This window comes from Octodon degus, unplaced genomic scaffold (genome assembly GCF_000260255.1).
Source record: "Octodon degus isolate 3935 unplaced genomic scaffold, OctDeg1.0 scaffold00082, whole genome shotgun sequence".
NCBI lineage: Eukaryota > Metazoa > Chordata > Mammalia > Rodentia > Octodontidae > Octodon > Octodon degus.
In genome coordinates, this window is record NW_004524658.1 from 2786538 (window position 1) to 2810622 (window position 24085).

The following is a 24085-nucleotide window of genomic DNA, read 5'->3' on the forward strand; positions in this document are numbered from 1 at the left end:
TTAAGGTAAACACCCAGGCATGTAGTGCATTTGTAATTGTAACAGCTGCAGAGGTCAGTGTAGTGGCTAAAAATGAATTACGGCCTCACCATTTTCTTCTTGCCCATTGGCCTCTGGTGTGCCAAGGCGAGACAGCTCCTCAGGGGCTTCTGGGTAAATAATGGCCGTGTCACTGCGCTGAAGGTATTCCTCAATGCTGACTGCATGACCATCGCGTTCCTCCAGTTTTCTTTTGGCAAAGTATTCCTCAAAGTCTGACGTGCAATTTGCATTCTTAACTGAAATCATAAAGAGAAAAGAAATGTCTTGTCACAGGCTTCTTCAGAGCTCAAGACTATCTACATCATTGTTCATATCAAATGCTGACTTGCAATAAGTCTACAAATCCCTGGTCTGTTTGTAAGAAGTGCAGAACATGACCACTTGTGATTAAATGCTTCTTTTCATAACATATGCAGAAGGAGGTTACTTTCCCTTAAGGAATACGGGCACATTTCATTTTTTTTTCTCCTGAGGTTATTAGTCCACATAAAGCACACCAAATTTAAAGAGAATTTAAAAGACTTTTGATCAAATTTAAAATATCTAAGATTGTTTTTCTAAGACATTCTAAATATTCTCATCAATAAACATGAGAGATAACAGAAGCTCAAAGTTACTTTAATGGTCTGAATCAAACTTTTTCTTTTTAAGAAGAATGTATTTAGTTTTTGATTATCCACTATACATCCCTAACTACAGATAAATCTGATTGCTAAATATGAGCTTTTAACCCTCCACTCTCTAAGTATCACAGACAGTCAGGCTTCCATGGTCTGAGACAGATGTGAAAGGACACATAGTCCTAGAGAAATAATCATTGATTTTACTTTAAAAAAATCACAGAATGTGGCAGTTTATCTTTTCCTATAATTTCAATCTTTAGCTCACAATTGTAAGAGTGCTGGAAATAAAATTAAGATCACAGCTGACAGAAATAAAATAAAAGGTAGCAGAGTGCTAAGAAAGTAATGATACTTATTTGTGATTTTGACATGATTTTAACTTCTGTAATTATGTCTCTAATCCCATGAAATAAATAGTAGTTGCAAACCAATTTTAACAACTCGTCATAAGACATTGCATATTTGAAACCCTAGGTGTGCTCCTGAAATTAGTTGTGACTTAAATTCTTAAGTAAAGACAAAACAAAACTAAATGCATAAGACAAAGTTAGATGAGTAGCTGCTGCATTACTCTGTATAATAGACATAAAAAATGTTTTGTTAGCACAACAAATGGTTGAATCCTGCTGGTACAATTTTTGAGAGCAGTTAACCTTGGTTCCACTAGATTCTTCACTGTACTTTCTTGGCCACAAACAATATGAGAGTTATTTGTCATATTAATTTTGCTTGGCAAGTTGTAACAGGATAATGTTCGAGCAAGCAAGTCCATTTATTTACTTGTTTGTTTATTTATTTTATTTCCGTGATTAAAAACTTGTGAGTCAAGGGCTGGCCAAAAAGCTCAGTGGATTAAAGCTTCTGCTAGCAGGTGCAAGGGCCAGGGGTTGGATCCCAGGGCCTACCGTGCTGGCCCTGCCCCCAGGGTGCCCTGAGCAGGTGAATGAGAATGGGCGTGGTGGTGCACGCCTGTTATCCCAGCGTTTGGGAGATTGTAAACAGGAGAATCACTACAAGTCCAATCTAGTAGTGAGACCCTAAACACCCTGTAGACTCTTCCCTAAAATACGGAAAAAAAAAAAAAAAAAAAAAAAAACTTGTGAGTTCAAATAAGAAGATTGGACATTAGACTCCCATTCATGTTGAATGTCCTGTATGCAATAGGTACCATGTCTTCCTCTGGTAAGTAAAGAACAGATCTGGTCTCATTCTTCATGAAGTCATGAGTAAAAATCAATACAACTGTATTATCTTAAACTAAACACATCATTACTAGCTCCCAGTCCAGCTACTATGAAAGAAACTTGTGTAGTACTGCAGAAAGAAGTAACAGAAAGACCCGATGGGGTTCAGAAGATTAAGAAGGCTTTAAAGGAGGACACATGAAGTTAATTCACATTAGAATCTAGGAAATGGAGTGTGTGTAATGCTGTGGCAACTGGAAGGAGTTTAATCATTTCACAAACCAGAAAGGGAGTGCCAAAGTGCAAGAGTCAAAGTGGAACGTCAGGATCTAAGGCTGGAGAGGAGAGTAGCAATCGGTCCATTTAGTCGCAATTAGCTCTGTTCAGGATTTGGATTTTATTCCTACAGAAGCAGGAAGCCATTGAAAGGTTTTAAGTAAGGAATAGGGTTGGATTAAATGATAACTCTGGTTATAGTACTGTATAGTATAAGGGGAATTGGAGAGAGACAAAAGTAGATTCGGGGAAACCAGTAAGGCTAATTCTGTCCTAAATTAGGCAAAAGATAAAGGCTAATGAATTAGTTGATAGAAAGGAGAAGAGGTAGCTGGATTTGAGAAATAATTTAAGAAGCAAAATCTCTAAGATTTGGGGAAGGATTAGGTTTGCCAAGGTGAGAGATGCTAAGACACCCCCTAAAGTTTAGGATTTCCATTTTGAAGGGTGGTTGATGACATTCACCAAAGCAATGAAGGGTAGAATTCTAAGATTTGAAACTGGATAAATGCATGAGATCAAATTTTTTTCAAGTGGGGAGAATTTCACTTTGTGGACTATGAAACTGAATACTAATAACCCTGAAGGTAGTAATCTCAAGCCTTTCTCTTTTGATGCTCCAACTGCTGTTAAGTTCTTTTGGTGATTCTAAGGCCTATCTTTTCCTCAAAAATAGATTTGGAATGTGAGCAGTGGATTAAAAGGTTACACCTTATAATTTTGCTTCAGTCTTTTCTTAGCTGGATTTAATAGAAGAATAGGAACATTAGTTAAGATCTATTTCTGCTACTATAGTCACAATGCTACATTTTCCAAAAGGTACTGATTGGTGGTGATTGTAATGATGTCAGTTAACTCCCATCACCGAGTCCTCAGGGAGTACACAGGAACTGCCAACTATTTGTGCATTGTTTCAGGCCATCACAATAGCTTCAAATCCTCCAAAACTCACCTTCTGCTTTCACTGACAAGAAAACACAAAGGAGAACAAAATAATGCATTCGGAGGAACACTTTTCCAATGACTGGTCTAATTTTACCAGTGACTGACTTCTTTTCCATTGCTATAAGAGTGGACAGTTATGCAATCATTTCTGAATTCATACCTACTAGAAGATATTTGAATATGTAAGATGTGATATATTTAAATTTTTCAAGAACATTGTTTCACTTGATGACCTTGATGTAACCTAGTAAACATAGATGGATGTACATTTAATATCCTAATTTTATCTTGATATTTCAGCAACTATTTGAATTATCTGGCTATCTTTGCATGGATTTTCATTTGCATATGAATGTTTCCATCAGAAATGTAATCAAATGCAAATTCAATTTGATTTGCATTAATAGCCTTTGGTTTAAAAGGAAAGAAAATTCTGATTTTTCTGGATAGGCAAACTAAACTGCATCTAGATTCACTTCTGGTGTTTGGAGAGGCAATTCAATTGATAGATCAAATTTGGCCATGGTAGATTTCTATGTCAAGTGTAATGGGGACAAAAGACATCACATCATGAGCTTTCCTTAAGGATCATCTTTGATCATCTTTGCATCCTGATTATTGCTATTTCTATAGCTTGGAAATTAGTGAGCTCTCAAAAAATCATTTATGGAGTAAATGTGGACCACAATACATCTTCAGCATTGAACTTGATGCAAAAATCTCTTAGCAAAAGGAAGTATAATATAAAATACCAGTAGCTGACTATGGTGGTACAAGTTTGTAATTCTACCATTTGGGGAGTCTGAGGCAGGAGAATAGTAATTTGAGTCTACCCTGAGAAATATAGCAGCAACTTAGGCTTCATGTCAACAACAACAACAAAAAAAAAAAAAACCAGGGCTAGTGATGTAGTTCAGTGTGAAAGTCCTGGTTTCAATCCCCAGTACACACACACACACACACACACACACACACACACACACACTCTACATATGTTACCTACAGTTGAACTAGGGGCTTAGGCTCTAGCTTCACTGCCAATTCAGAGAACTATAGAACAATGTGACATTTGGTATAATAGTGTTTGTAAATACTTGCAAGAGTTGGAAAGGCATCAAAATAGGTTTCATGAAGAAGATGCTCCTTAATGTTAAGTCTATTTACTCCAATAGATTTTCCTTCTCATTGTATGCTTACGTCATTGGTTATAGAGCCTGTATTTCTAGAGTCACTTGTGAACCAAGGCAGTTGCTTCATTGTATATGTTCCTGCTCCCCAGCCACAGTTGATTTTCCATACCTGAAGTGAGCAGATTGCCAAGCCAAACCAATGATTAGTCCAGCGGTGGCCAATGGATCCAATTACATTCAATGAATCCCTTTCCTATGACTTTAGGACATTGTCTGAAAAAAGAGCACCAGCATACCCACCACCACTATGCTTCCAAGTGACTGCAGATGAGAGCTACAGAATGAAGGACTTGATATTTTCCATCTAGAAAAGGGAGCATGGCAAAGAAAGAATGCAGCAGACAGCGGACAGGATGACACATCCTGACAAGTCCTCAGGGCAAGTCCATTTCTGGCTTTATTTATTCCTGTGGCTGAACTGCACCTTCCCGGGGCTCTGCTGTTAGTCCTTCTTGGATTCTTTGAGCCATGAAGCTTTCTTTTCTACTTTAAACCACATAGTGTTTCAGTCTCTGAAAACCCAAATCACCATGTTATAGTGCTAGAACAAATGATGAGACTAAAATGGTTACTCTCAAAACTATTGGGCAGGATGAGGTTTAGATTGTGTTTGGAAATTTGTATTTTTGTTTTGACAAAGATTTTGAAATACTGTGTAGTGGACACAGGAATGAGGCAGAACATTTGCTAGAAAGTAATAGAATTCCCCATTGCATTTTTCCAGTATAAAATCAACCTCATTTTTGTTCTTTCTGTAATCCTCCTCACTCCCTGGTCTCACTGGAAGAACTGCCAAAACACACTGACACAGGATATTTGCATGGTATTTATCACCAACCATAGCAAAAATCCACGAGAAATCTCAAGTCATTTTTTTCTCATACTTTCTCCACAGATTTTGCATTCAGGCCTAAAATTTACCCTAATGTCTTGCAAATATCTCAACCTTTGTTAAGTCAACTTTACTTTAAAAAAAAAATCTTCATTAATTAAAAACGTTTCCTTATGGCCATATGTATTTTAATATTGTTAGGGAAATTTCTAGATCGCTTCAAGTAACAAAAGTCTCAATTTCCTTGGAAATATGTTAGTCACTCATTAAAGTATTATTAATGATACTTTCATAAATTCCAGTGTCTTAGATATATATTGATACTTCCAGAATAAGCAATGTTAACCCAACTCTAAATTTAAAAAAATTGATTGCTCCTATAATTGCATTGTTTTACGATACTTTTTCCATTTGGCAATGAGTATAGAACCCAGAGTGTAGTCACCACTAAGCTATATCTGCAGCTTTTTCTTTTTATTTTTTGCAATAACATCTTCTGAGTTGTTATGTTACTCAGGAAGGGTTCAACCTTGTAACTCTCCTGCCTCTGCCTCCCTGAGGGCTAGATTTACAGGTATATGCCACCATACTTGGCTTAAGATACTTTCTTAAAGTTACTTACAAATAGGTTTCACTTATTGTTTACAGCTTTGAGTATAATGTGGCTCTGATACTTATTTCTTCCATTTTCTGTTTCCTTTGCCATTTATTTTCTTTTTAATAATATTTTTAATAATAGCATATTTTGCAAGTTTTTAATTTTCATCACAAATTGAAAAATTTTTTAAAATATTTTTGTTAATCCATTTTAATAAACCTCAAAATGAATATATAATTCTTTTGGAAAAGAAATTGTCCAGAAGAGCTCAGCTTATAAAAAACTGAGTAGAATCATTCATCCAATTCTTTGCTTAATGATTATTTATTGAACACCTACTAGTGCCAAACTTGGAATGAGGACAAGAGATTAACTGATAATTTTTCTTTACATATTTCTGCTACGCTTATATTGGGAGACATACAAAAATGGTTTGCATTCTGCAATGCCCAAAGATATGCAGGTATAAGAAGGGCTCACATAATCACACTATATAACACTATACTTCCTCTGTGCAACGCAGAAATTATGTGTTAATTATATAATTTAGCTTTTATTCACCTCCTTATGTCAAGGCATCATTCAGTTAGGTAACAGTATTCTCCATCTGTTTGAAAACCAGTCTGTTTATAAATATTATGGATAGCAAAAAGACACAGAAAATTATTTTTACTTTTGCCACTTGTATGGAAATTTTTAAAGAAGCAATACTCAGCATTTATTGAAGTATATAAATTTTCTTGGCTACTTTTTAAAAGTTGACTAATGAATGTAAGTGTTTCATTATTAAAAATGCATGGGTACATTTTTGCAGAAAGTTTCCAAAATACACATCAGCACCAGAGGTCTACAAGCACCCATGAGGTGGGAGGCTGGTCTTCCACTGGTCACACAGCTCTAAGTGCCGCCTTGCGGCGCCTGTGGCCAGTACAGAGACCTGGGCAAGGCCAAGGCAGATGGATCCTCAAGGGCAATTGAAAAGCTTTCTTCTCTTGCTGGTGATTAGTATGGTGGCTGGGCCAGTTTCTCCACCTCTGCTCTTGTGGGGATTTCTCTGTGAAACTCAGGTTCAGAGGCCAGTGTGCGTTTACATTTACAGACAGGGCTTTAGGACAGCAAGGTGAAGAATGAAGAGGGTGAGACTCCAGAGTCATCTGCAGGATCAAATGTCTCTCTCAGCAGCAGGAAGCAGCGCAGTCAGGGACAATGTCTAATTTTAAAGTTAGATTTTATTGTGATGGATTGTGAATGTCAAGATTGAGTGACTACTAAGCCTTAGACAAGTGTGATTAATATATATTAATAATGAAAAATACAGACATGACTTTAAAAAAAATTCAAGTTATACAATATACACTCACCTGTCCCTTTCTGTGTACTCTGAAATTTTTGGGATTGGTGTATTATTACACATAGATGGAGACACTCAGATGATTCTGTTTAATTTTAGAGCAGTTTACAAAGTAAGCTGATTTTGGCCAGCAGTTCACTACTCATTTCATATGCTTTTTGTAGAGAGATACAATTGTCAGTAGTTTGCTCTAGGACATTCAGTGATTTTCAAAATATGGTCTTCAGAAAGTGGCCTTGGAACTAATTACCTAAGAAATTGTTCAAAATGCAAATTCTTAGGGCTCCTAGTCAGCAATCTGTCCTTTAACAAGCCTTTCAGGAAATTCTCAGTCATGCCAGTTTAAGAACCACTATTCTAGGAATTTAATCTTTTATCTCACGTGACTAAATAGGACAACTGAGTAACATGGTTCTGAGGAAAAGTATGGAATAATTTTGGTGGCAAATAACCTTCCTATCTCAACGGCAGTTCATAGCCTCTTCTTCATTTACTGAAAACCATCTAAAGTCTCCACTGTTGACCTTACCACACCCCATAGCAAGCTTTCCTTTACGTGTTTGTGACCTGGCAGAGGCACAGGCTGTGTCTTACTCAGCCTTGTATGATTTGGACCTTGCACATTGCCTGGGACACGGCTATTGCTTAATAGTTGAATGATTAGACCACATCAGGGCCTTGAATTCCTCATTTTGACTCAGTTATTTTATGTTCTGAATTTCAGATTCCTGATCTACGAAAGGAATCAGGGTGTGCTTTCTAGGACAGCTCCAACATTCCAGAATCCCATCAAGTCAATTATCACTTTACTTCTCATTCACTCACTAAGCCCAGAGAGTTTAATCTGTATCGTTTTCAATTAAAAACTTTCTGATGGAAGAACTATGATATAAAAGATTGCAAAAAATATTTTGGAGATGCCTGGAAACCACAGGCAACATCACAAGGAAAACAATGCTTATTAAATATTTGTCAACTGAATGAAGGAGGTACTCAAGAAGCTTGGGCTATTCGTTATTTCTTGTGGGAACTCTTGCTGTGAAGTGGAGATAGCTGCTCCTAATCACAAACAAAGCTAATAAAACCACAGTATTCATTACTCAGGAAATGAATAAGCTCTTCTTGGTGTACACTGATTATGGTCTGAACATGACAAATGCCTGTTTACCCCATCAACTGCTACTTCTGCTTTTCTCATTTTTCCTTTCCTTACTTTTAAAAACTCAATGTACAGAATTGGCTTTAAGAAAATTAAAACTGGTAGTTCCCTTAGCAAATGTTTGAATGTTTAAACTCTTCTCACTTATAAACATGAGACAGACAAGGAGAGGGTCAGATAGCTCAGCACACTAAAGCGCCAGCTTAGGCAAGCACAGGGACCAGGGTTTGATTCCTGGCATGCCATTCCAGCCCCGCCCCTTCATGCTGAGATGATGACTAAGACTGGGTGTAGTGGTGTGTGCCTGTAATTCCAGTGCTTGGAAGGCTGAAAACAGGAAGATCATGACCAGTCTCATCTGTGTAGTGCAACCCTGTAGACCCTATACTAAAAATACAAAAAAAAAAAAAAAAAAAAAAAATTTGGGCTGGGGAGATGGTTCAGTTGAATGAGTGCTTCCCTGACAAGCACAAGGGTCTGAGTTCAATCCCCAGTTAAAAAAAAAAAAAAAAAAAGGAGAAAACAACATGCTTTCCAAGTCTATTGTTTCCTCCTTGTTAAGTATTTAGTTACTAACTGAATTATCTGATCTTGTCCCATTGATGAACCTTTCCACTCAATTCTTACTGAGAGATACCTTATAATCAGATTTGTGGGGTTTCTGCCCATGTAAAAAAACAAGTTATATACATGTTTTAGTTTAAACTCATGCAAGATAAATAAAAGGAATTATTAAACCTAGAGGATGGGCCAGGGAGATAACTTGGCAATCTAAGTGCCTGCCTGGCAAGTGCAAGGACCCGGCTTTGATCCCTGGTACCACATGCCATGTGGGCCCCAGAAGCCTGGGCATGCCATGGTGGCCACCAGAATTGGTGTGTGTATGCATGCCACAAACCAAGGCAGCTGGCTCTGGGAGGATAGTGTGAGGCTGGCCCCTGGAACACCCACATCAAGTAGGGAAGCCAACTTCTTCTTTGCTTTATTTATGCTGCCCAGTATGATCTCATTAGGAGAAAGGGTAGGGTATGGTAAAATCCAAAATTTCTAGTGGAATGTCTTCTTATAACAGCTGATAGCAGCAAGGTACAGTGATATTAATGGTTCATACAAAGCTACACTACTAATTTTTCGAAGTGCCCAATGTAGTCACGTAGCCTGACTCAACTTGGTTTTCTTTCCATTGTAACAGAATGGCTCAAGTAGGAGGAGAAGGAGGAGGAGGAAAAGAAGAAGAGATAGATAGATAGAGACAGACAGACAGACAAATACACACACACACACACACACACACACACACAGTGATCGAGAACCCCATCATCTTGGTTTTCAGTCAGGCCTGATTCAACACCCTCTGTAAAGGCCTTGTATGCTGAAAAATAATCAGTAATTTTAATTCTAAATAGCAACCACAAATTATTACACTATAAGTTAGTATAGGAAAGCCAATTAAAATGACTATATATAATATATGTAATTTTTAATTTTTTAAGAAGGACTTCAAGGACAGCCAACATTTTGGCCCTAGCCTTCCGAGGTCAGTGAAGACTTAGGACATAGGAGAATTTATACTATAACATCATGTAACTCAGTTGTGTCCCAAGTTTTCTGATCAAGGAGATTATGGAGTCACAGAGCAATGTGATCGATGATGTAGAGTGTGCCTAAGGAGAGTCACATGGAGAGAAAACATTCTTTCAGGCTTTGACAGAGAGCAAATTGGTCAAGCAATGGCATGTCTCATCCACATGGCTGACACTGACAAAGGATCTGCAAACTGCTGTATAGGTTAACAGGATAAACGCTGAGGGGACTTGACTGACCTTATCAGATATAGGTCTTGCTTTATCTTGGTCTTAAAAATGCAGCAGAAAAGTATAAAAATGAGGTATAAAAAATAAAATCATATTAATATGCTGAGCTCTGAAAGGTTCAAGTCAACAATTTCTGACATTGCCAGTCCTATGAATAACCCACTACTATTATGGACACTGGACTATATTGGATTATTTTGCTGAATTCATGCAGCTACAATATTTAAATGGCAATGGAATACTCATCTCTAACAAAACTGAACCAAAAAAAGGGATACAAAGGAATTACCATTTTGTATCTGTATATACAAAATAGGATAGATATACAGCTACTGTCTCTTAATTTGATGAGAAGAAAGATTTGCACTAATAGTATTTGGACAGGATATCATGTCTGCATCTTGTACTATGAATAACCACTAAGAATATAGCAATATGCAATGTATTAATTATTGAAAATTGTTCTATTAATTGGTTTTGAATCTGTCTCATTGCTGTTTCTCAATAAAATTAATATTTTTTTAACTTTTAAAACTCTTTTTGTCTGTACTGTTCTGAATTATTTAATTTTTTCTGTCTCTTTCTCTCTCTTTTTTACTAAGTGATAAAGATTAGGTCTATCTGAGGCAAAACCCCAAAAATCATAAAAGTTTCTTAAATTATGTGCTTCAAGAAGCTTATTGAAAATTTCCATTTAATATTTAAGGATTCTATTTTTCTAAGCTAGGCAGGTCTTATTTTTAGTCAGGTTTTTAAAGTTACAGAATAAAAATAATTTTTTTCAAAGTACCTTGCAAATATGAACTGATATTAGGCACTACTTCACTGTATACTTTAGGGTTATAGTAAATAAAAAAAAGCCTCAAGCTTTCCTATCTCACATACTAGTGATTTCTCCCCCATACTTAATGACATCCACCTACATGTGTTCCGCTTCCTCAGATTAAATGAAACCATGCCATAGCCAGATAATATCCCATCCCTCACAGGGAGCTCTTTCCCTTTCCTCTGGAGCTCTTCCTACTTATATCTGTCTTAACACACAGAGCAAAGAGGATGGGGTCAGCACATTCCTCAACACGCATGACCATTTCAAACCAGTGCTCCCTGTTTCATTAATTTATCACTTGTCAAAAAAATAAAATTTATCACTTGTCATTCATTTATTCATCAATTCAAGGAACAACCTGTTTTTCAACCATCAATACTGTGTAAACCAGTGTACCCACTGACAAGAATGTGATGAAAAACAAATTCAAAACTCTGTACTCAAAAACAGCCTCCAATCTATATTATAATGTTTCTCAGTGCAAAGGTACCCATTTTTGCCAGAGCTTGTGGACTCTGTTTATATAGCTCCAGGAAAATGATACCTGGCCCATGACTGTATTTCCCCAAGGCAGACGTAACTGTCATTGTGGTAAACTTCATCCTTCCAAAGCTAGTTCATGCAGAATCTTGTATTCCTGGTGCTTTATCTTTCTCTAACAACAGAATTGGCTACATCTCAGTACTGTGCTAAGCACAGGACAATACCATACACACAGAGCCAGAACCAGAAACTTTGTACTTGCCTTATGTCCTTTTGCCTCAGTTCTCCCTGAAACTTGAAATCATTTCCGTCTCTCTTCTTAGTCTCATATAATTCTTGCTTTACCTAACTAAAAGGTAGTCTAAGTTCCATGTCCTCAAAGTATCAAAGTATCAAATATAATCAAATTTCAGACTGCTTTCTTTCCTGATAAAGATTGAATTTCCATATACTGGCATAGCAATTACTCTAAATTTGTACTCCTTAAGGTCCCATTCTCCTCCTTTTCCCTGGCTGCTTGCTGATGATCCTTTCTCCACCTACTTAAAGGGGTGTAAATTCCCTGGACAGCCTTGAACTTGACCAATACTCTCTACCACCATTTGTCTTTCTCCTATCTTACTGTGAAAAAATAAATAAATACACACACACACACACACACACACACACACACACGACATATTCTTGTCTACTACAATGGCTGCCATCTAAAGCTATTCTCTTTCAGCTCTTTTAATAGCCTACTTCATCTTTTACCCAATTTCATTTCATATTTTCAGCCTGTCTCCCTTTTTCTTTTTGGTTCAAAAATACAAAGTTTAGAAAGCTTTTTTTCTGGAGGAGATTTTCCTTGAAATGTGCAGTCTCCTGAAGGCATCTCTTGATTACCTATCCAATCTCCAATAAAGTATTTGATCCAACACTCTGTCACAGACCCTCTACAACATTAGACAATTTGTGCTTCAACTGACACATCTTTGTTTTTTGGGTTTTTTTTTTTTTTCTTTTTATGTATTTAGCACAGGGTCTACAGGGTCTCACTACGTAGATGGGACTCGTAGTGATCCACCTGTTTTCTGCCTCCCAAGTGCTGGGATTACAGGTGCATGCCACCACATCCAGTCTCAATCTCTATCTCAGCATACCCTGGGGGCAGGGCTGGCACAGAACACCAGGGATCGAACCCTGGTCCCTGCATCTGCCTAAGCAGCTGTTTAGTCCACTGAGCTGGCTGACTGGCCTGAACTGACACATCTTATTGTATCTGAAATAAAATATCTTAATCCACACCTACATTATTGTAATCAATAATGGTAATAACAATGAAAATAATAATAATGGTTAGTCAGGATCGAGCATTTATATCCTAATACTGCATTAAACATTTTATATACATTTCTTATTCATCTACTATTATTTTATTCACTCAATTGAATGCAGCAGCTGAACAATGAAAAAAATAAGTACAACTTGTCTGTGTAGTTTTCTAGGTCATCAAAGGAACTTAACTGGTAGTTGTTCTCAAAATTGACTGGTGAATGTTATGCCTAAAATGTTTGATATTCAGACAGATAGTGAGGTTAAGCTTAACAGCCTAGGTTGTATGGTAATAACAATAAACTTCTCTTCTGGAGGGTTAACAACCTAAGTTTGCAGACCAAAATTAGAGAAAAAGGAGGACCACAAGGAAAGCCAACATTTTGGCCCTAGCCTTCCCAGGTCAGTTAAGACTCAGGACATATGAGAACTTGTACTGTAATGTCACGTAACTCAGTAGTGTCCCAAATTTTCTGATCAAGGAGATTGTGGGGCTGAAGACGAAAGTGTTCAATGATATAGAGTGTGCCTAAGGAGAGTCACATGGAGAGAAAACGTTCTCTCAGGTTTTCACAGAGAGCACATTGGCCAAGCAATGGCCGTGACTTATCCACATGGCTGACACTGACAAATGATCTACAATCTGAGGTACAGGATCTCAGGATAAATCCTGAGGGGATTTCATTGACCTTATCAGACCCAAAAGCTACAACTCTTGTTGCATAGGTCCTGCTTTAACTTGGTCTTAACCATCCAGCAGGAAAGTATAAAAATGAAGCATAAGAAGTGAAGCCATGCTGTTATGTTGAGCTATAGGGGACTCAGGTCAACAATTTCTGACATTGCCAGTGAAGCGGAAGCCCCAATACTATTATGGACTACTGGACTCTTTTAGAATATTTTGCCGACTTAACACACCTATAATATTCAAATAATGGAACTAAACAAAAAAAGGGGATACAAATGAATGTCCATTTTGTATCTTTGTATTCATAAGGGTTAGAATAGATATATAGTTACATTCTTTTAATGAATAGAGGGATTTTTTTTCTAATAGTGTTTGTGAATAGGATATCATGTCTGCATCTTGTACAGCAATTAACCACTAGGAAGAATGTATGCAATGTGTTAATTATTGAAACTGTCCTAGCAATTTGGTTTGAAACTGTCTCATTGCTATTCGTTTCTCAATAAAATTATGGGGGAAAAAATTGACTGGTGAGTCTTCTTATTACAAATCTGTTAAATATTATTTTTTGTTTTCTAAAAAAGTTAAATAAAGAGCCATTAACACCCAGAGTGAAGAGATGAAACATGGCACTGTACATTCATTTCTTAGTGAATAACAATAGTTTAAGGATTATATGTAAATGAAAACAAATAAACTAGCAGAGCCAAAAGAGTCTAGTAAGCAGCTAACCTAGTCAGACGCTAGGTACTTTTAAAATGGCGTAACATTCAGTCTCTTCAGTGAAGGTTTGTAATACAGAACTACTATTTCTACTTTACTGTTGTAGAAAAGGTTTATCAATTATTGTCTGAACTTAAGTTTATGCAATAAATAATTGGTAGAGACAAAAATTCAAATGCAGATTGTCTGACTCTAGAATCAGGAGCATTCTACAAGGATTGTCTCTCACACATAACATTCTTTATATATCACCAGCACATTGTTAAAGGCATGTTTTGTGATTGTGGTTAGAGACTATGGAGTTGGCTATTGAACAAGACTTTTCTTTTTCTTTCTTTCTTTTTTTCTTTCTTTTTTTTTTCTTTTTTTTTTTTTTTTTTTGGTGGAACCGGGGATTGAACTCAGATCCTTGCATTTGCCAGTCAAGCGCTTATCCTACTGAGCCATCTCCCCGGCCCAAGACTTTTCTTGTGTTGTGCAAGTTTAAGAGCTGAGACCTAAATTGTTTCTGCCCAATTTCAGCATTAAGGGTTACCCTCTCCCTCTTAGCAAAAGAAGGCAAAGATGCAGATGGTTATTAATAACCTCTGAGAACTCCATTACTAGCTTATCTGAGTAGATATAGCTTTCTCATATTCAACAAGGAAAACATCAAGGGCCCATTTGGGCCTTTATATGCACATGGACCTGCATTAATGCTAATGAGCACTCACACCTAGGACAGATCCTTGTTGCTCTATCCTGTAGGCAAACTCATGTTTGTAATGCTCCTCAATTTTTCCATTTCTCTAATATTCTTAGAAAACAGGGGTTTTTCCACTCACTCTTAAAATTTTTACCTAGTAATTTCATTCTGAATTTGGATTCTATTAATATCTGGATGACATTGGGTTCTTTGTAAAACGATGTTCTTTACATTTCAGAACATTATTATTTTCTTTTTTTTAAAAAAAAACTGAAATTATGAAGTGAAAGTTTAATATAAATCAGGGGTTTCAATGCTGTATGTTGTCATAAATCAATTTTGCTGTGCTATTAATCTAACTTTGTTGCAGAAAGAAAATATTGATATACTGGGCTATTTTTCTTTGTCTTTAACAAGTTGATTTCTGGAAGTTAAAGCATGGTTTCACTCTAAAGATACTACCTCAGTCGCCTCAGCAGGTAATGTCTTCATCTCCTGTGAACTTTTTAAAAGTTGGCATCCATTTTTTTCCACAAATATTTGTTATTCTTTGAAAAGTCATAAAGTTTACCATGTGTATTCACTGTTCTATGTATTCACTTTGAGTCCAACAAAATAGTCCTTTTCTTAAAGCTGGTATTTCTGGCCAAAGTATGTTACTAACTTAGAGATCTCAAGAATGCTAAGAAGCAGATGCTTCTAATATACCATTACTTCTCAGCCAATGAATGTCTTTATGGAATTCAGCAGGTAAGACAGGTAGAACCAACATAATGAGGAATAGTTCAACATAGTAACCTTTATAGTATGCAAACTAGGATGGTGGGGTTTCTGAGAAGGAAGAGAGATGAATGTTCTTGGAGGTGCTTAAAGATGACCACATAAAGAAAGGTAAGCTAGTCCTGAAAATCAAGGGATGTGGGGAACGTCTGCATGACTAGAAGAAAGGGGTTAAGATCTAAAGAGAAAGCATGGGCAGAGTTTCACTGGTTGGTATAAATGTGGCTCTCTCGATATCATCAAGGAATTTGGTCAGATTAGAAACGGATGGCGCTGAACTCTGGAGTGAGATTTATTGATTTTTTTTCTTTTAGGTCCTAAGGGTGCACTTGAGGATTCTAACAAGGCAGGTGAACATTGAGGAAGGGCTTCCAGAAAGGATGTAGACACTGTACAAAGGACGATATAAAGGCTTAAGGACAGTCAAGTGTAGGCTTTCTTTCTAGCTCAGGAAACTGGAATAAGGAGAGTGGCAGACCAGGTGTCCAAAATATTCCAGCCTAAAATATGAAAAGGAAGTACAAATGCTGTTTGTCTCTTACTCATTTTTTGACCTAGATATCCCAGGCTCTATGGTGTTAAAGTGATCAAAACCTTATAGGTTCATTAGAGGAAGATACACTTTATAGCTTGGAATGGCCAAAGAAGCTCAGCCAATAGCTTCATGCTGATGAGTAAGACCTGAGAGAGAACAACATGTCCATTAGGAAGTAAATTTCTACCAAAAAAAGATGTAATATTTCAGTTCCCCATGTATTTACCATTGAAAAAGATGCTAGGAACAAAAAGTGGCAAGCCTAAGACTGGAAAAAGATGTGTATTCTTTAAAAGGGTGGGGCTGTAAATAAAGGGTCACCTTAATTTATAAGTGAATTCCTAATTACCAAGTCTCATATGTTCTCCCAGTATTCTTTCAAGTGTAGTTATTGAAGCTGTTAATTGAATTGACCATTTTTCCTTTATGGAGCACTCTCTTTTTGCTTCTGAATGTTTACATTTTCCCTGTTTTCTCATAATCTTTTTGCTTTGAATCAATTTGGTATTTCCTTCATCTACCAGAAGTCTTGGGCTCAAATATTTGTTTCAATAAATGTATATTCACTTGTAAAATTCCATAGCCCTATGATGTTAAATACTATCTGAATACATTTGCATGACTCAAATTTTTATCTTACTGATTCTTGCTTATTTGGGTTCTATTTCCCATTTCCAATCAAGATGGAACTTTTCTATGAAATTCATTATATTTGAAAGGCAATTCAAAGTTTTTTAAAATTGAATTTTTCTGAAGATCTAGAAATACCAAGAATGAACATATTCTAAACATGCAGATGCATAATCTCTTTTTTTAGTTTTATGTATTTGGTACAGGGTCTCACTATGCAGCTCAGACTCATAGTGATCCTCCTGTTTCAGCCTCCTCAGCACTGGGATTACAGGCATGTGCTACCATACCCAGTCTTGGTGGCCAGCTTGGCATGCCTGAGGTGGGGCTGGCATGCTTGTAGTATTAGGGATAGAACCCAGGTCCTTGGGCTTGCCTAGGCAGGCACTTAGACTGCTGAGCTATCTCCATTGCCCCCAGATGTGTAATCCTAAAGCTACTTTCCCTCTATCATCAAGAGTCTAGTGTTAGGAAGTCATGTTGCTAATTTCTCCACTGTCACCACCCAGGACAACATTTTTGTCCCTGCATACCTGAATGATTTCCAGCTGCTTTCTAGAGGATTGTTTTATGCACAGTAGGATAACATGACTGAAAAATTAGTTTTTAACTCTTTCAGATATTTTATATTCTTTGATACCTGACTTTAGCTTAAATGTCCAGCTTTAGTTTCCTAGAAGTTTCCTTTAGGACTCCTGATTCAGCTGAATCTTTTCACTCACTATCTTCTGCATAGATACCTTCCTCCCCTTCCTGGTTCACCATTCATACCCTGCTAGAATGCCCTTCCTGATCCCTTCATAACCATTAAAAGGGTATGTGTTCCATATTCTACCCCCTTTATAAAACTTTATAAGAATTCCTACTCCTTTGGATCTTTCTCATTTCTGTAATTCAAATAATTATTGGCCTTATAATTTGTTGCGTATTTCTCACATGTTTTTATAATTTTTTCACGTATACTAGGCTCATCTTCCAGATTAAATAAAAAGCATATTTTTATCTTAATCTTCCTGGCCCATCTTCCCCCATGTATGCACACAAAATACTTATTGATTTATTTATTGGCTAATTCAGAGAGAAAGAGATCTTAAAGCCTAGAGAAAGGGTGTCTGAGATTGATTTTTAAACCTTTGGACAGGAACAATTTTTATTAACCTTGCTGTAGACTTTATGTATATAAAATAGCTAGTAAATTATCACTTTGTACAATAAATCTTTTGTGACACTTTAAATGCTTAAAAAGGTAGTAAAAATCAGCTTTTATTCACACTTGAAACTGAAATCCACATTTTTCTTTAAAAGGATGGGGCGAGGGAGATGGCTCAGTAGAATAAGCACTTCCCTGGCAAGTGCAAGGACCTGAGTTCAATCCCCGGTTCCACAAAGTAAGTAAATAAATAGAACACAAAGCCATTTCTAACTCCATGATTTAGGACATTAGAGAAAGTATATAATTCATGGTGTCTCTTTATTACTATTTTTATGAAATTATTTGGTCTTCTTTCCATTTTTCATGGTGGTAGTACCCAAGCAACATGGAGCATTTAAGCAAGAAATCAACTTACTCCTCCCACATAATGGGTGTAAAAAACCAAGTTCCAAAGAGGGCAAATGACTTGCCCAAGGTCATGACTGAGTTATTGCACAGCTGTATTTAGAATTTTTCTAATTCTATATTTTCTATATAAGCATGTAATATAGTTTCATTTTGTACCTTAAATTTAGATATTATTCAAATGAATAAAAAATGACAATAGGTTTTCATTATTTCTCTTATTTTACTTCCAAGAACATGAATTAATGCCTTTTAAGTTATTAATGAGGGCATTTAAATAGAAGCACAGCGTGAGCAGTTTATTATGATGTGTATCAACATAAGAGAGATATGAATACAATCTTAATTATTTACATTTCTAAAACTTCATAAAGCTGCCAGCTTTTCTTCATTGGTGAGTACAGTAGAAATAGCTACACGGGGTTTTTTGTTGTTTCACTTTAGAAGATAATTTTGTACTGGGCACTATGCTAATATTTGTAATGGTATTGAAAGATTGTTTGAAACACTGAAAATGATTAGTTTCATCCAGACAAAGAGAGATAAACATAGTGAGTCAATGTCAATTTCTGTGGGTGGCATGGGAATGTGAGAGAAGTTGCCATTTAGTTTTGGGGGGAAATGGAATGTCAAAATTGTCCTTAATCTCTGTTCTGTAGCAATAGCAGAGTAAGACGAAACACTACTTAATGCTTTCCTACTCTGATTTTTTTCATTTTATTAAAAATAAATAAAATTGTCAATTTCTCTCTAAAACTTCTACCTGGAAAATATTGGTCAGAGGAGTTAACAGATGTAGAGAACTAAAAGTGAAGAAATAATTAAAAATAATGCAGATGATTAATTGTGTATGGAATGTTCATGGAAATACGGTTTGCTAAAAACTTATTTATAATCTACAATACAAGATATCATTTGAATTCTCAATGATAGGTGTCAGGTGATCACTAGTGAAGGCCTACCGTATTCTAAAGATTATGCTAATAGTCTTCTAAAATAAAAGTTACTACTACAATTCACCCGGTTCATGCTATAAAAAGATACAGTGATACAGTTCAACATTCTTTAGTTTCAGAGGTGAATTTAGACTATGAGAATGAACGACATTTGCTCACAAAATATCAAAATATACCAAATTTGGATTTAAAGCAATTTTGAATTTAAAACAGTAGCATCTGACGTACTTGTGAAGTCATGGAAATACAAAAAGATGGGTTGGTGTTTCTTTCCCTGACTCAGTAAACCCCCATGACACAGGACAGACATAGTCTTAGGGTGGTAAATGGAACTTACCTGTACCATTGTTAACTGTGGTCTGGATTGTGGCTTCCGGCCCCATAGTGACATAGTCTTCCTTCATTTCTTCTGTGGGGGAAAATTATCTTTAGTATTTGAAAATTGTAGAAGGGCTTACTATACTAAGCATGCCAAGCACAGGAACAAGGAAGATTCTTTCAAAGGAAACAGAGAGAGGGCTTGTTGTAAACCTCTAAACAATAGCTTTGTTCAGGCAATTGAATGAATCCAATAGTGCTAGCTGCACAAGAACTTATTTACTTTAAGCATTACTGCAAGCTGTGAAAAACAGAGGTGCTTATTTGGAGCAAATGAAGGGCTTTTCTTCGGGTGGCAGTTCTAGTGACAAACAGGGGGAAGATATTATTTTTTCAATAAGAGTCAAAATCAACTAAGTATTTGTACTTATGAAGAGGCACGCTAGCTGCTGTACCTCTGGTAACTCTGGGTGCTTGGTGACAAGTCAGATTCTCTCATTTTATTTTCATGCTTTTCTTTCTGCTTTGAGTAGTTATGATGGTGCTAATCTAGGCAAACATACTTTTTTAAAAACCCTAATTTTACATATTGAAATTCAGAATGCCTAGATTATAGAACAAACATCCCAGAGGCATCAAAAATACACATGTAACTGTTTCACATAAACTTCTGAAACACAGCCTCCACGTTCTTTTTCTAACCTCTCATGAATACCTTGTTCTCTTATTTTTGCCTCCACAATCATAGCGATTTTCTATAGAACATTTCAATGTTCATTTTATTGGAGCATTTCAATGTTCCAATAAAGATGAAAATACTTAACATCGAAGCTGATGATTCAGAAATAATTAAAAGCCATTTTCAAACAAGAGAGAGTTTGAAAAAAAAATAGGGAACTCTTGAATTTCTGTGTCTACCAAATTATAGAGTGTGGGAGAAGACAGAGCAAGACAGCTGCCCATTAAAAATCTTTTAAGTAAATGAAACAAAACCTTTTAAAAGTGAAGTTTTATAATGACATACTAATGAGAACTAAACACGAACCAGGATCAATTTCTGTCTTTGATAATGATGTTATTTAAAATAAGAGAAGCTATAAATGGGACCCTGTAAATTCACAAATTAATCCTGATCATTCTTTTCTTATCACACACTGAGCTACTTTGATAGAAGGTTCTAGAAAACACTACGACTAAATTAAAACATATTTTGCAAGCAATGCCTTGTATAATATCTGTTTGTGGGGTCAGAGCTGAGGTACCATGGGCCTCTCAAAGTAGAACAGAAAAGTATACATAGATGCTAGCTTCTTGCCACTGTTGGAAGAGACCATTTGTTCAGAGGCTACAATCATTTAAAATTCATGCCTGGCCCTGGACTGCAGTTTTATTTAGGGAATATTTCCACAGGGACATTTTGGATAAAACTTTTAGAAGTTCAATGTATAGTAACAGTGCATTGTCAATTGTAATAACTGGTCATTTGAAAAGATCCCTCATCTGATATTTTTATCAGCCCCTGCAAGAAATTAAATTAAGGTATTTCTGAGAAGTTCACTCCTAGATATAAATATAGCTTTTGTATCTTTCTTCCTTGCTCATCTCATGTGATTTCTGGTAGCCCAGAGTCACAAGAATCATAAGTTTTCCATCTGAGAGCACAGCAAGTCACTGAGGGGAAAACAGTTAACAGCATTTTTTTTTTTTTTGCATAATAGTGGTAATGTTCAAGATTTCTGTGTACTTCCTTCCTCATTGTCATTTTCTTATGAAAAAGTAAAGAGAAGTTACAGTAGGTGATTGCTTCCCAAATTAATAAACGCTGGGCGCCAAAGTGTGTAGCCCGCATGTTGTGGACATTGCAGGCTGTAGCATTATTTAGCTATAATCCCATTTTCTATTTTACTAAAGACTATGCAGCTGAAATCTCTGAGAGACATCAGACTTGATGATATCACTTTTACCTACAGTATATTCTGCTTCAATTTACTGAGCCTCAAGCTTTTACTTCTGTGAATATCAAGCTCAACTGATTAAAGTGAAACACTAAGGGTTTTCAGGTCTGGATCTGAACTATTAGACACACACCTGTTTAATCAGGTTCCAAGTGAATTCGTATTTGGAAGCACATAATGGTGTGTAGCACAGGAGTAGCTCCTTAGAGTTAATGGCAGTCCTGGTTGTCTTTCTGTCTCGTGTCTAGCCTTACACATTCTCTAAGACACCTCTGACTCAGCATACTGTTGTCTAAAACCACACAGTATATTTATTTTTAAAACATTTGTAAAAGTTTGCATTTTCCAGTCACCCTTGGGATGAAGGTTTGTAAAAATAAAGAGCACTTTCTTCCATAAGATGAAGACTCCTTGAATAAGCAGAAAGAAGCCAAGATGCAGGTGATTTATTTAAGTCTGTGTCAATGATAATGATGTCATGGTTTCCAGCACACTGTGTCCACCCCATTGTGGGACGAAAGAATGTCAAGGACAATTCCAAACACAAGACTTTGATTGTGCTGGAACCGGAAAGGCACAGTAAGAACTCCACGGCGCTCTTCAGTCCCAGACCTGCATCCTGCAGACAAACTACAGAAAGCACGGGAGAAAGAGCAAGGGAGAGAGCTTATCTCAGAGTAGAGCTATGTGCTGAGGTAGATTGTAGACAGCCAGGCACCGAGGATAAAACACTACTAAATAAAACAGCACCAGAATTAGAATGATTGTCTATACGGTATGTTTTGAACAATAAATAAGAAAAATATTTTATCAGAAGAAAAATGTGTTATCTAAGAGTCAGGATAAACAATGAGTAGCTTTTTAAGACCAATTTCTTTTCATTAGACATCAAGGCACCACATCAGAGCACTTTCAGAACAATAATAAAAAAGAACAATAAATCATTACTAATCATTAGAACTAGACAGGTAATAGCCGGGTAACTTTCTTGGTCCAAATTGCCAAACGAGATTAGGGATTTACATTTTATTTAATTAGTGTGACTCCAGAATGCTAGTTTATTTACCATCAAGGTAAGAGCAAAGAATGGCCTGTTCATTTGTATCACAGACACCATTAACTACAGGTGATAACGGAGTCTGCAATGCATTCGTATGGAGTATCGTGCATTAAAATGTTTAGGATGATGATCCCTGACCAACACAGAGAGCTGCCACGATCACAAACTACCACAGCTTCACACCGCTGCTCTGGCTGTTTTTCAACTATTGATCTTAATTTTTTTTTTTAAATTAAACTTTTTTTTTAGAAGTTTGCAGTGATACATTTGTTATATCATTATTAATTATTCCTTTAAGGGTGGAAATTCTAGTAATTGGTCCTTACCCTTGATTTCTAGATATTAAAATTTAAAGCATCAGAACATTCATTCTTATAGCCCTGCATATCTAGTTCATTAACAAATATGAATAGCTAACACCAGCTCATTTAAATAGTATGTCTTACATGAGTTCTCGCCACACTCTGTTTCTGTCACACTGCTCCCAAGAATCATTGGCTCTTATTATACATGTAAATGGCTATCATAAAAATAAAAATTTCATTTAAGATTGTTAATGACTTCTGCAGCAGTCAGACTTCCTTTAATGATCATCCTCTGCCCCTAATTAAACGTATTTATCTTTCAAGCATCTTTGGCTGAGTTCTCCCTCATAGTTGAAAATCTAAAACCTTAAGTCTTAATGGATATAACGATAAATGTTTATGTGTGGGATTGCTGAGATTCGAGAAACCTTCACCGAAAGCAAAATTGGAAACAGAAAGAGTACAAAACTTGGCACAGTATCTTAGGAAAACGCAAAACAAATATACTACACTCAAACTGCCATGGGTCTTTTTTCTTTTCCTCTTTTTATGTTTAATTTTCTTTAGCAGTGGAAGTGCTTTTATTATCCTCTTTCCAGTATACCAAGCAATTACTCTCCAATGCTCAGTGTTTGGAAGTCTGCAATATCACAGTGACATACAGATAGACTCATTCTTACCCAGTTTGCCTACTTATGAAACAGTGCTACTCTTATTTATGTTGTCAGAGCAGCAATAAGGTGGGGTGAACATGATAGCCATCATTGGTACCTGGGAATAGAATTAAGGAGGTACAAACTCTGCATGAGAGGGGACTTAATTACTGCAAGACACATAGCCTGATGATCAGAGAGGGTTTGTGAGAGTAAGAGTCCTTATATTTTGCTAAGATACATCCTTAGTGATGACCCATCGTAACTGAATTTTAAGCCAAGTGTTTCCATTTGCACATGACATCTGAGTTTTGTTTTGAACATAATTTATCTTATTTTCATTATACCTGGGCTTTGACTCTATTTACTGCACTTGGGATTCTCACCAAACAGCAGGTATCATTACCAAGTACTTAGCTGTTAAATAATACAAAAAAAGAAAAAAGCTACCTGACCAGGTAAAAGTGTGAAATCGCATTCACACTTAACAAAAGGGAATGATTAGATGAGCAAATTACAATAGGAGGTGTCAGACAGATGCTGAAACTACACTAAGCTGACAGTGATTTGGTTTGAAGTGTTACATATTTTCCCAG

General features: G+C 36.4%; 1 protein-coding gene across 4 annotated transcripts in view; it reads right to left on the reverse strand.

Annotated features, from left to right (window-relative positions):
- The window catches only part of Zeb2 (zinc finger E-box binding homeobox 2), a 134306-nt gene that overhangs the window by 19637 nt on the left and 90584 nt on the right, over nt 1–24085 (reverse strand). For all 4 annotated transcript variants that reach the window (XM_004636640.2, XM_023721431.1, XM_004636639.2 and 1 more), the window contains exons 4-5: nt 19536–19607; nt 90–278 (exon numbers count right to left, since the gene is read on the reverse strand). In XM_004636640.2, coding sequence (XP_004636697.1) covers nt 90–278; nt 19536–19607 — 261 coding nt within the window. The remainder of the gene's footprint in view (nt 1–89; nt 279–19535; nt 19608–24085) is intronic.